Source organism: Akebia trifoliata, unplaced genomic scaffold (genome assembly GCF_017979445.1).
Source record: "Akebia trifoliata isolate Shusen 1 unplaced genomic scaffold, ASM1797944v1 Contig01202, whole genome shotgun sequence".
NCBI classification, from domain to species: Eukaryota; Viridiplantae; Streptophyta; class Magnoliopsida; order Ranunculales; family Lardizabalaceae; genus Akebia; species Akebia trifoliata.
Window position 1 is genome coordinate 2,116 of NW_028237590.1, and position 12,502 is coordinate 14,617.

The 12,502-nt window shown below is 33.4% G+C and overlaps 1 protein-coding gene across 5 annotated transcripts; it reads right to left on the reverse strand.

The window, feature by feature from the left end:
• Nucleotides 1-322: 322 nt before the first annotated feature.
• LOC147380626 (uncharacterized) lies at nt 323-7,176 on the reverse strand. Of its 5 annotated transcripts, XM_086431439.1 has the most exons (8): nt 6,650-7,176; nt 5,366-5,460; nt 4,896-4,968; nt 3,849-4,697; nt 3,658-3,750; nt 2,738-2,855; nt 2,342-2,459; nt 328-1,084 (listed from the first exon to the last, which is right to left on the reverse strand). In XM_086431439.1, the coding sequence occupies exons 5-8, from the start codon at nt 3,672-3,674 to the stop codon at nt 948-950; spliced, it is 390 nt and encodes a 129-aa protein (XP_086287565.1). In that variant the 5' UTR covers nt 3,675-3,750; nt 3,849-4,697; nt 4,896-4,968; nt 5,366-5,460; nt 6,650-7,176; the 3' UTR covers nt 328-947. The 5 variants fall into 5 exon arrangements, 3 of the variants coding, with proteins under 3 accessions (XP_086287565.1, XP_086287566.1, XP_086287567.1); XM_086431440.1 differs by lacking the exons at nt 5,366-5,460; nt 6,650-7,176 and having other exon boundaries at nt 2,738-2,795; nt 3,849-5,358; XR_015175218.1 differs by lacking the exons at nt 2,738-2,855; nt 5,366-5,460; nt 6,650-7,176 and having other exon boundaries at nt 3,849-5,358.
• Between the last annotated feature and the right edge of the window lie 5,326 nt (nt 7,177-12,502).

A 12,502-nucleotide genomic window follows, 5' to 3' on the forward strand; every position in this document is an offset into this window, starting at 1 on the left:
CTTAAGTAGGTCCTACTTGATTGATTGAAATACTCTCAAATTAATCTTCACCTTTGGATTTCGGGCCTATGCGATCAAATTGGCACACCACAAAAAAAAAAAAAAAAAAAAAAAAAAACGGTTATTAGTAACCATTACTAAGAAAATTTAAAATGGTTATAGAGCCGTTTTGTATTGAGGCGTTGCTAATGAACTGAAATGGATGAAGACAGTTACAAAATTTTGGAGTTTGAAATTGTTGAAAACCGTTCTAAATGGGCAAAGATAAATGCTCCTGAGCAGTTTCAAATTTAATAATGGAATGTGAAATGGATGAAATAATTAGTAACTAAGTTTTATTGATCCTATTTTGCAAAATAAATACATTTATAAATTGATCATTAAACATCATTAAATTTCTGTTGATGGGGAAAAAGGAAAAAGAGTTCCCACCAACTTTGCTGAGCTATTGCAAAAGCTAATTCGGCCAAATGTTGCATTTTGTTGCAACTTGATACAATAATTTCAAGTTATACATGAACTCATTTGCGTTGCTAATGAATGATAGTGAAGAGACGTCAACCAAACGAAAACGAAATCCTAAAGACGTTGGCTGCTGTCATCGGAAAAAACACCACCATTTGATAGCTCCTGCCATCCACAGAAGGAATCTCCATACACAAGTGCATATAGAAACTGTGGTGCTGGAGGCATGGGCACTTCCACTGTTCTTTCCAACATCTTTACCACCAAACCCATTGTATGCCTCGTACTCTCCTCATCCTGAATGCACTACACTGCCACCAGCCCCACACACTTCAGCCCAATCATATGCCCCTATCAGCCTATCATTCACCACTTCTTCCACATTACCCTTGATTAGTTTCCCACACCACTCTTGCCTGCAGATGGTGGTGTTTCCACATTGCACCGCTCACCTATGATATCTAGCAATGTCAATTCCATAACTATAAACATTGGCTTTCATAGAAATTGCAACGTCCAATATCCACTCGGGTGCAACATATCCCCGTGTCCCTCTCATTGTGGTCAAAACCCAACTGAAATCTCGTCCAATGAGCTTTGCCATTCCAAAATCTGACACCTTCGCTATGAATTCATTGTCAAGGAGAATGTTTTCCAGATTGATATCACAATGTATAATGCAATCTCGACACTCCTATTCTATTGTATACAATAGAAGGAGATAGCCCTTCATAAAATCCCTCACCAGATGTAGCATAGATGCTCTGGATGTACCCGTGATTAGAATACCATGATTTCCCAGAATTTGTAAAGAGAACTCAGGGATGCAAACTAACATGTTGATATAGCTGATTAATTAAATAAAAAAAAATAAAAAAAATTCTTTATTTTAGGATTGACCACTTGGCTCCTGAAGGAATCCATTGCTTGCATTAAAAAAGATTTTTAAATTTCTAGGAACAGGTGTTGCAAGGCGCAAGTTATGTAAAATGATCTTCCAATTATAAATAACATGGAAACCATAAACAATAAATATTTCTAGTAAGGGTATGTTTGATTGCACATGGAAAATATGGTGAAAAATCAATTTCCATGGAAAATGACATTTTTCAAGTGTTTGATTGCTCATGGAAATGGAAATTCATTTCCACCCCATTCAAAAAGTCCACTAAATCATGGATTTCACTTTCCCATCCATATGGGTGGGAAAATGAAATCCACTCATATTTTCCATCCTCAATTCTTCCCTACCACCATCACCACCACCACCACCACCACCACCACCATTACACTAACCTCGCTGTAGCCGTCGGCTTCGTCTCCGACCATCTTCTCTCTCTCTCTTCTTCTTTTTCTTCTTCTCCTTCTTCTCCATCCCTCATCTCCATCCCTCATCTCTTCCGCCACCACCACCACCACGTTCTCCCCCCCATCTTCCTCACTTACCTCCGTCACCGTCGTTGCCGCCACCGTCTCCGTCTTCGCCTCCGCCACCGTAACCACATCCTCCCCCCTCCCTCTTCCTCGTCATCTTCTTCTTCCTCTCCCCCTCCTCTCATCTTCTTCCTCCTTCTCCTCTTCTTCTTTTGTCTCATATTTTTCCATGAGTTTATCCAAGTGAAATCAAACAATGGAATTTGATTTTCCAACCCTACCTATTTTCCATGGATTTCAAATTCCATGGAAAGTCACTTTCCATGCAATCAAACATACCCTAACAATTTTCTTAGTGTCAAAAACCTTTAATGCATTTATCATTTGTGACGAAGTAAGAAAATCATGCAATCTTTTAACAACAATTGTGACTTCAACTGCCACCCGAACTTGGTTGAATGGATCAACCCCCAACTTAAATCACAAAAAACAACCATCTTACCAGTTTCGTTGCCGCAAGGAATGCAAACCATCTTATCAGTAATTTCAGCAATGTTCATTGCATTAGGCAGATCTTGCTTATTAGCAAAAACAAGTAACACAACATCTCTTAACTCATCCTACAACCATCCAAATAGATAAATAAATTTTCATTTCTATATGATAACATTAGCGAAATTAAACCCAAAGAATATGACTGGAATATCTAAGGGCATTAATTAGTAATGATTTTAAATACAAAAAAATTATGACAGAGAGCGAGACTCAAGCCACAGTAAATTCCTACAATATCCTAGAAATGAATCCCCACTAAAATGTTAAAATGAATTAGACCATAGATCTTCAATAAGCTTATGAAAGTGATTAAACAAATGTCTGATTTTAAGGAAGATATTACCTCATTAAGCATCCTGTGGAGCTCATCTCTTGCCTCAACTATATGGTCCCTATCATTGCTGTCAACAACAAAGATGAGACCGTGTACTTCGGAAATAGTGCCTCCATAGTGGCCTAATCTATTTTTTAACATTCATGGGAGGACCATAGCATCAGTTTAGCAAAAATCTACTCTCTACAATTGCAGCAATTATAGTCAAAATATAATTTTTTTTTAAAGTAAATATATCATTAAAGAAAAAGCGGTCGAGATGACCTACTACGAAAACAATAGAAAACAAGCAAATAGTCTATGCAGACCCATAAAATGAAACTGTCTCTAAAGTCTAGAGTGACGATGTGAAGAAAAGGCAAGTTATATTATAAAAGATTTCAAAGTTTTCTGCTCGGTTTTCATAGTACAATTAGTAATGGCTCTAAAGTTCAGATTGCCATCGTTTACAAAAATAAAATAGACAAAAGTTTTAGATGAAAATGCATCAAAATAAATTAAATTTCATACTTATTTCGTTCTTACTAAAACCAACAACAACCTCCTCAAGACAACTCACACTGTGGACATTGAACTTACAAAGTAAAGTAATGCAAAAAAAAAATGGTGGATGGGGGCATTACCACCAAATCAGCCATCACCATGTACGAGGAACATCAACATAATTAGAAAATCACAAAGTTTTCTCGATGGAGGTATTTCTTTGTTTGTACAATCAGTGTTATAATACTCACTTATTTTGGTAAAACGCCATCTTATATTCTATGGGCAATCTAATCTTCCTCTGCATTTGGAACCATATGGAGATCATTTCTTTGTTTGTACAATCAGTAGTTATAATACTTCTTAATTATGCAATGAAATCTCAGGAAAATTATCTTGGAAAACTAGTTTGGGTCTTGTGCCATTTATGTGCTTGGCTTCCTTACCTTTCTAAGAAACTCATTAGTTTGTTTTGCTGATTTTGTGCCTCCAGTATTAGAACCTTCAAGATTTTTGAATACTCAATTCAAAGGATCCGTCTACATTAAAAGATGACTGGAAAATCATAAAAAAAAAATTTAGTATGCCAATCAATAGAATAAGCACAGCTCCATATTATATATGCAATCCATCTAACCTCATAAAGTACATAAGATGTGGACTTTTCTGGAAAGAAGGATATAAGCAACAAATATCCCATCTAACCTTGAGAAAATGGATTGTTCACCATCATGGATATGTGGTTGTCCCATAAAATGGCCAATTCACCACAACACTCATGGCACACAAACACAAAATTTCTTGCTTTAAGGACATACATTTTGGCTCGAGGAACCCTACTGTTCCAATAAGGATTCCACGGTCCACTGAAACCAGAAGCTAATACATTAGATTGCTCTCATACAAAAGCTAACCACTAAATTATGTAACTTGCATCTAAATGAAACCTAAAAAACATCCACAGAATATAAAAATATGAAGAATTGCATGCATTAGACAAATAAGAATCTTCTTATTTGTGGTGTTATAAGCTCTGCAAGTGGCTTTGCAAAGAATATTGAATTGGAAAACCCCACATATCCATACATACTGATAAGAAGTGAAATTAAGTTGAAATTTAGTTCCCAAAGTACTAATAAGTACCAAGGAGAGAGTAAAAAAAAAAAAAAAAACAAGTTTAGTTGTACAAGAAAATGCAGATACTAAGCAAATTTGCTACACCAAGTTTAGTTGTAGCAAGTGATGAGTGGTTTTGGGAGTTGGATATAAGCATGTATCTTGATATTCTTCAAGGGGTCAACATTTTGAACAATGATTTCATTTAAAGGGGCATGATCACTTGTCCCTTCATCTTTCCTTGCATACAACAATTGCTTTCCTTTGCTGCAGACCTGTTGCAAGACACTACTTCTATCATTTGGGGTAGCTTCAATGGAATAGTTTTCACAGCTTTCTACAGAACCTCAAATCTTGAAAACACCTTAGCCTGTAACATTGCAGTATTAACCCATTGAAAGATGAATATCATACACATTATAGAACAGAATTTGGGTCTAGAAAAAATTACACTGGCTGGGTTGAAGAATGTGCAGCCAAAACCATAATATAAGCCCAATGTATCATATGCATGAAAAAGAAAAGTTTTGGTTCATAAGACCACTTTATTATCAGTCGAAGAATTAACCTAGGGGGATAATTTGGAATAATGTCACCTTGCGGTCAGGATCGGCATAAAGACAATCCAATGGAAATGGTAGCTGTCCAGAAAACATCAAAGAGAATAATTAGCTCAACTTAACAAAACATGGCATTAGGTTGTGATTCGAAACGAAAAATGGGTCACACACATATTCTACTCTTATGCAGAGAAATATTGGCTACAGGGGATGTAAGTGCATGAAATATTAGAGTATGTTCAGGTACCGTTATGCCAAGATCTGACCTAGACACTAATTGGGTTCTAATGAATGTATCCAAATCCAACTATAGGGTATCCTACAACACTCTTACTGAATTCCACTTGAATTGGACTTGAATACCACCCCACATGTTACAATCAGAACATATTCAGGATAAATATAAGATAACAAATTTTATGAGAGAACAAAGAAATGTGAAACAAAATTGAGCATAAGCCAAAATATGAGGACAAACCTTAAGTTGAAGACCAGTTTATAATTAGTATATAAGCTTGATTTTGTAAATATTGCAACTTCACCTTCCTTACAAAGACCTAGCAAATTGCAAATCTTCAAAGTAAACCAAAAGATTAGTAAAACAAAGACTAAATTATTTAAATTATTTCAAACAAATAATAAAACCTTCTATTTAAGTAATTCCTATAAATTCTCAATAAACCTTTTATGGGGTGAACTTAATTTTAGTTGAGTAACAATGTAACCACTAGCTAGCAAGTTCGGAGAATTAAAGGAATCCCACAATAGTTGCAACCATACACAAGGCTAGAAAAGATGTATACTTCATAAAGATCCACCTTTACTCAAAAAGCCTCAGTATGTGAGTTTTCTGTAATGTATCATGAGCTTTCAAACGTTTTCAATAAGATATGGACATTTTTATGAAGCCCGGCCCCAATACAATCTTCAAAGCTTAAATCTCAAACACCTTCTAAAATAATGGCACAAATCTATAGATCAAACAAACTGTAAACCTATAGAAATACCTGATCACCATCTCACTTCAATTTTTATGTAGGGAATACAATTTTTTTTTCTAAATTGTTGATCATATCAATCTGATCCTAATATTACTCAAAATTTGTGAACGCTAATATATCACTAAAAATTTTCATTTCAGCACTTGTCATCTTAAATCATTCATGAACTTGAAAATAAGGTACAAAGGTCATCAAAAACAGATTAAAAAAAATCATGATACCCTCAAATAAAGAGACCAAGATACGAGCTCCACTGAAACCCAGAGAATGTCCCAAAGATACAGCTCCACCATGCACATTGAAAGACCTTTTGTAGCATTATTTTCATCAATAAATGTAAGAAACATCATAGTTTAGACAAATCCAATGAAGAATTTCAACTTATGCCCGCACCTAAAAAAAATGGGGTCTACTCACCCATGGTTCATCATAGATATGCAAAATGATTGGATTAAAATACTAGAAACCACATAAAGAAACCAATCATTTGGATCAAACTGCACACATAACTATATTTAAATAGAATTACAAGGAATTGTAATTCTAATATTACCAGATTGGACTTAAAGATAAAGCCTTAAATTTTATAAAACCCTAGAAATCATCAAATAAACAGAATAGACAAGCTATAAGAAGTTACAAATTCAGAAAGGCATTGAAGAAAAAAGAAAGAAAGAAATGCTACCAAAAATTACAGCAGAGATCAACTAGAACAGAAAACAAAAAATATAATTAGGTGAAATGTAGATGATTGAACTTACCATAGTAAATCATATTGTTATCCATTGAAGGGAAAGTAAAAAAATCGATCAAAAGTGCTCTGTCGATCATTGGTGATTAGAAATCTTGTGCGTTAGGTTTTTCCAATCCAAAATGGCTAAGTATTAGGGTATTGTGAAGATCGCACTCAAAATTGAAGATCGAAAAAGAGATGATCGAAGATGATGATGATGACGAACAAAGAAATCTCAAGCTTTAGGGTTCATTCCAATCTGAAACGGCTAAGCATTCAGGTCTTGTGAAGATCGAAAAGAGAAAACCGAAGATAATGAAGAAGGAAGAAATCTTGAGCTTTTAAGGTTCGTTCCAATCTAAAATGGTTAAGCATTAAGATTTTGTGAAGATGAAAAGCGAAATCGAAGATCGAAAATGATGAAGAGTGGAGAAATCTCTAGTTTTTAGGGGTCGTTCCTCTCCTTTACATTTTTTTTTAGTCCAGATAGAATGTGAGCTCTAAAGAGTTTTCGATTTTCTTCTATGATATAAACGGCAACTTTTAGAACGATTTTGGAAATTAAAACGACTTTAAAGTGTCTTATACCTATAAACGGTTTAAACCGTTTTAAGCCGTCGTTCCAAATTCACTATTTTCTAGTAGTAATTTAGAGGCATGTGGTGCCAGGTTCGAAGTTCGAAATGAGCTTACTGACATTGGCTAAATTACTTTTGATCTAATGTCAAAAGGCTCCTTTTGACATTAACTTAAATACTTCTGATCTAATGTTAGAAGGAGCCTTCTGACATTGACAAAAATACTTCTGATCTAATGTCAGAAGGCGCCGTCTGACATTAGATCAAAATATTTCAGATGTAATGTCAAAATGCCCATTCTGACATTGTTTCAGTGTTCGTTAAATCTATTCAAATTTCTTGACAAGTATACGACCATTTACATTGTAATCAAGGGGAAGAAAAATGATAAACAGATTATGAATTTAATAAATGACACTTTAAACACATAAAGATGATCTAAAAGATCCTCTATTGCCTTGTCAACTTTTTAAATGCTACATAAATTAGATGAAAAATAATTTACAAGCGACACATTTAATATTGTGATGAAATTAACCAAACTTAATTTTTCAACAAAAACTTTAGAATCTAAACATACTTACTTAAATTCTCAAGTCTATAGTAACAAAATTAATCTTCAAAGTCAGAAGAACTGTTATCGTCTTCATCCGACATAGCGTAAGTAGATGCATAGTTGGGATCGTTATCAACTTCATGTGATGAAATCCTTAGAATTCGCAACCTCATAACTGCCGCATGGAGTGAATATAGGTTATGACGCGGCATCGAAATCGCACGTCTTTTTGGGATAGGTACTTGCACAAGTTTGGATTCTTTAATCAATTTTTTTGAATCCCTCATAAGTAGAATCCATTCGCGTTCCAGCATGTGCTTTCTATATGGATCTCCCGTCCGAAATCCACGACGCATATTCTCATCGTGATTCATTGCAGCTTCTAAATAGGAATAAAATTTGGATTCTTTCCCTGAATAAGACTATATAATGAAGGTGAAGTCGTATAACTATTAATGGAGCTATTAAGTGCATTTACATTGATATTTAATGCTTACCAAATGACATTTAATTCCTCATGAATGCTCATGTCACCATATTTTCTTTTGCCCACCTAACTCCCTGCACAGAAATTAATCAATTTATCACTTTATTTATTAGGGACAATAAATGCAGATTAACACTGCTACATACATAATATCCACATGTCTCAAAAGGTGGATACTATGTTTAAGGTTGATTGGACGTGAACTAATAGTTTCAAAGAATAGATATTGCTTACCAAACTTCATTTAACTCATCATGAATGATTGTGTCATCATGCAACTATATTATACTATTTAATTTTGTCCACACAACTCCTTACGAAATTTTTATGCACAGACTTCGCATCATACACCTTAGATTATTACCGTCATCAAGCAAATCTTACCAGAACGCATCTTTCCTAGCCTTCTCATGGTTATCGGTTTATTCAATAAGTTTCGAGTACATTTTAGGCACATAATAATTAAGTTTGAGCTCATCAACCTCATTCGATAGCACATTTGTCATGTTAGAACTGATTTGCCTTTGTAAAAATAACTCTAAAGGGTTGGTATTTTTTGGGTAAAAACACCTCCTATTTATAGAATCTTATGCTCGTTATTGTGAAGCCTTATTTTATTCAATACATGAAAAATAAAAAATAAAATAAAAAAAGAGAGAATGACTTGATTTGACATATGTCACACATTGATTATTTTGTAAAATTTTGAGAAATTTTTATTTCAAAGATTTGAGTAAATCTGAATGGGTGAATGACTTGACTTGACATCTATGACACATTGATTTTTTGTAAAATTTTGATAAATTTAATTTAAAGATCTTTGTAAATCTGAGTGAATGATTCGACTTAACATCTTTGACATATTGATTCTTTTGTAAATTCTCGGGACAAAAATATTTTCAAAGATCTTTGTAAATCTGAGTGAATGATTCGACTTAACATCTTTGACATATTGATTCTTTTGTAAATTCTAGGGACAAAAATATTTTCAAAGATCTTTGTAAATTTGAGTGAATGATTCGACTTAACATCTTTGACATAATTTTATTTATTCAATCCCAACTCTCGTTCTATGATTTGTACTAGTCTGTAAATATTGAGAAAAAAATTGAAAACAAATCTTTGGAAGACCTTTCAATAGTTTCGGAAAAATATATCCACTTTAAACTTTTATTGTCAAATTTCAAAATAGACATCAATTCCTAAATTTTTATTTGATCTGGCTTAACTTCAAGAAAAGTTACTTAAAAATGATGCCTACCATAAAAACTAATGGTACATTAGTTTAGAGTCCTTAAAAATAGAATCCTTAAAACCAGGTTAGATTCCTTGTACAAGTTAAAAATTTTAAACCGTGTAAGTGAATATACCATATGAAATAACATTTTTTTATTTGACAATCGCAATTAAGTGCATTAGTCCTACTAGAACTTTAAAACTTCAAGATTGAAATTGTAGTATTTGGTAATAATCATGTTGGCCAACTCACACACAATGACAAAATTTAGAACCTCTTTAAATAAATGGCAATGCCTGCAAATTAATCCCCAAAGGTACATGCAAAAAATGTTTCTCATTCCAAAATATACTAAAAAATACACTTATATATGGAATAAAGTTACACATTTCTTTTCTCCATAAACGGCAATGACTTTCAGTAGTGATATTTGTCCTTGTTTCAGTAATCCTGAACCACCCCCAGATATATAATATATATATATATATATATATATAATATAATATATATATATATTATATATATATATATAATATTTTAATTTTAAAATGTTCATAATTCATAGAAATTTCGACAGCATCTCCTCTTAAAAATGGACATATGAAATGTTCCTGATAAACCTTAATAATATCAATAACATTAAAGACCTCTCTCCGATAGTCTCGAGCATAAAAAAGAAATATAGTATAAAGCACATTCGTAGTAAATAAACAATTATAGGTGCATGAATCTATTCATGTTTAATGCCACGTAGAAGTAGAAACAACAGCTAACACCAATAAAATTGAATTTGAGCATCCACATAGTTCAAATCTGCATCAAACAATCAAAGTAGATGAGTCAAATATAGTTAAGGTTGATAGTGTACGCAGAATGCATAGAAAATTATCAAATTACCCTTATAAATATATATTTACAAAGCTGATATTTAGGGAACAGATCAAGGTATGCCATATGAAATTACATAAGTAAAAACAACATAACATTAATAAATTTTTAAAATATGGGTTAGGAGTTTGGGATTGAGCTGATTTTTTGTGAGGATGATCTCTATCATGGGAAGATCATCCTGAAAAAAGTTAGTCCAATAATTTGTAAATCACTTTTGAGAGCTAATTTCTTGTGAGGATGATTTTCTCATCATAGTGACCATCCTATTTCTTGTGAAGATGAAATATAATTCTATAGAAATTTCGACTGCATCTCTTCTTAAAAATGGACATATGAAATGTTCCTGATAAACATAATACGCAATCCAACATAATGCACACAGAATGCATGAAAAATTATTATATAGTAGTTTATTCAATGTCAAAAGGCATCTTTTGACATTAGATCAGAACAATACGTTAGTCAATGTTAGAAGGCGCCTTCTGACATTAGATCAGAAGTATTTTTACCAATGTCATAAGATGCCTTTTGACATAGATCAGAACTATTTTAATTGTCTTCCTATATTACTATTCGTTGTGTGTGATACACTTGTATGCAAAATACGTGCATCTTAACAAATCACTGAAACATAGAACTCACTTATACATGTTTCAAAAATCAGAATCAAAGCATCTTACATGCATATAGGTATACTACACGAATTTTGGTAAGTAGGATTCGTCCTAGTAATGTGTAACCGTACGTCCATACCATGGGATGTTATATAATGAAAAAGATCATGTACGGCCATACACAATTGGATCTCATATCTTGGTTGCAAATTTAACATATCATATATAGACACACAACTGAATCACATATTAAACAATGCAAGTGCTGCCCAAAACAACAATAAATTAACAAAATCTAGAGCTATAGAGAACAAAAACATAGCAGTTACAAAAATAAAGGCCAGAAGCCTTACCAATGAGTGATTGAGTATCTGAGTCTAAGAAAAATCATTCTTTTAATCTTCTCCACTAACATTGATTTTATAAAAATAATAGACATATAGTGCAATGTCAGAACAATACTTTAGTATCTTGTGTTTTGTCAGGTAGTTCTCTCTATCTCAAACATCAGAATCAACACACACTATGACAAGAAATTTATAAAGACCGAATGCCTTACCATGAAGCACCATCCACAAATGTTCCTCACGAACAGTACAGCAACTTTGTTGAGTATTTACAGGTGCATTCTTATAGGCCCCACCGATGGTGAGGAGATGGGCATAAATCCACACTATCGCCACCGAAAAATTGCTTCACAAACCGGTCTAATATATGCCATTTTGAGTGTAAAACATGTGGTATCTACTGCAATTAAGCATTTAAAATTTGATGCAATTAGTATAATAAATATCAATCACTATATACATAATATTATAAAAATACTTTTCTTAACAACTAAGTAAGCACATAAGTAGAATAACACATAAGCAGCAGCAAACTTGACGTCTTCCTCGTTAATGGATGAACTCTAGTTGTCATCAAAATTGTACCACCTATTCTCATCTACAAGCAGCAAGGTGAATAAGATGGAATCAGCACTCCAAACATAAGGTGCCTTGTTGACATTAGATCAGAACTATTTTGGGAGATGTCAGAAGGCACCTTCTGACATTAGATCAGAAGTACTATAGACAATGTCAAAAGGTGCCTTCTGACATTAGATCAGAAGTAAATTCTTCAATGTCAGAAGGCACTTTCTGACATTAGATCAGAAGTATTATAGACAATGTCAAAAGGTGCCTCTTGACATTAGATCAGAAGCATTATAGACAATGTCAGAAGGCACCTTCTGACATCAGATCAGAAGTAAATTCTTTAATGTCAGAAGGCACCTTCTGACATTAGATCAGAAGTACTATAGACAATGTCAAAAGGTGCCTTCTGACATTAGATCAGAAGCATTATAGATAATGTCAGAAGGCACCTTCTAACATTAGATCAGAAGTAAATTCTTCAATGTCAGAAGGCACCTTCTGACATTAGATCAGAAGTAAATTCTTCAATGTCAGACGCATGATTTTCAGTATTGGATCCAAAATCCACTTTGTATAGTAATAATACCTATGTCTATGAGTG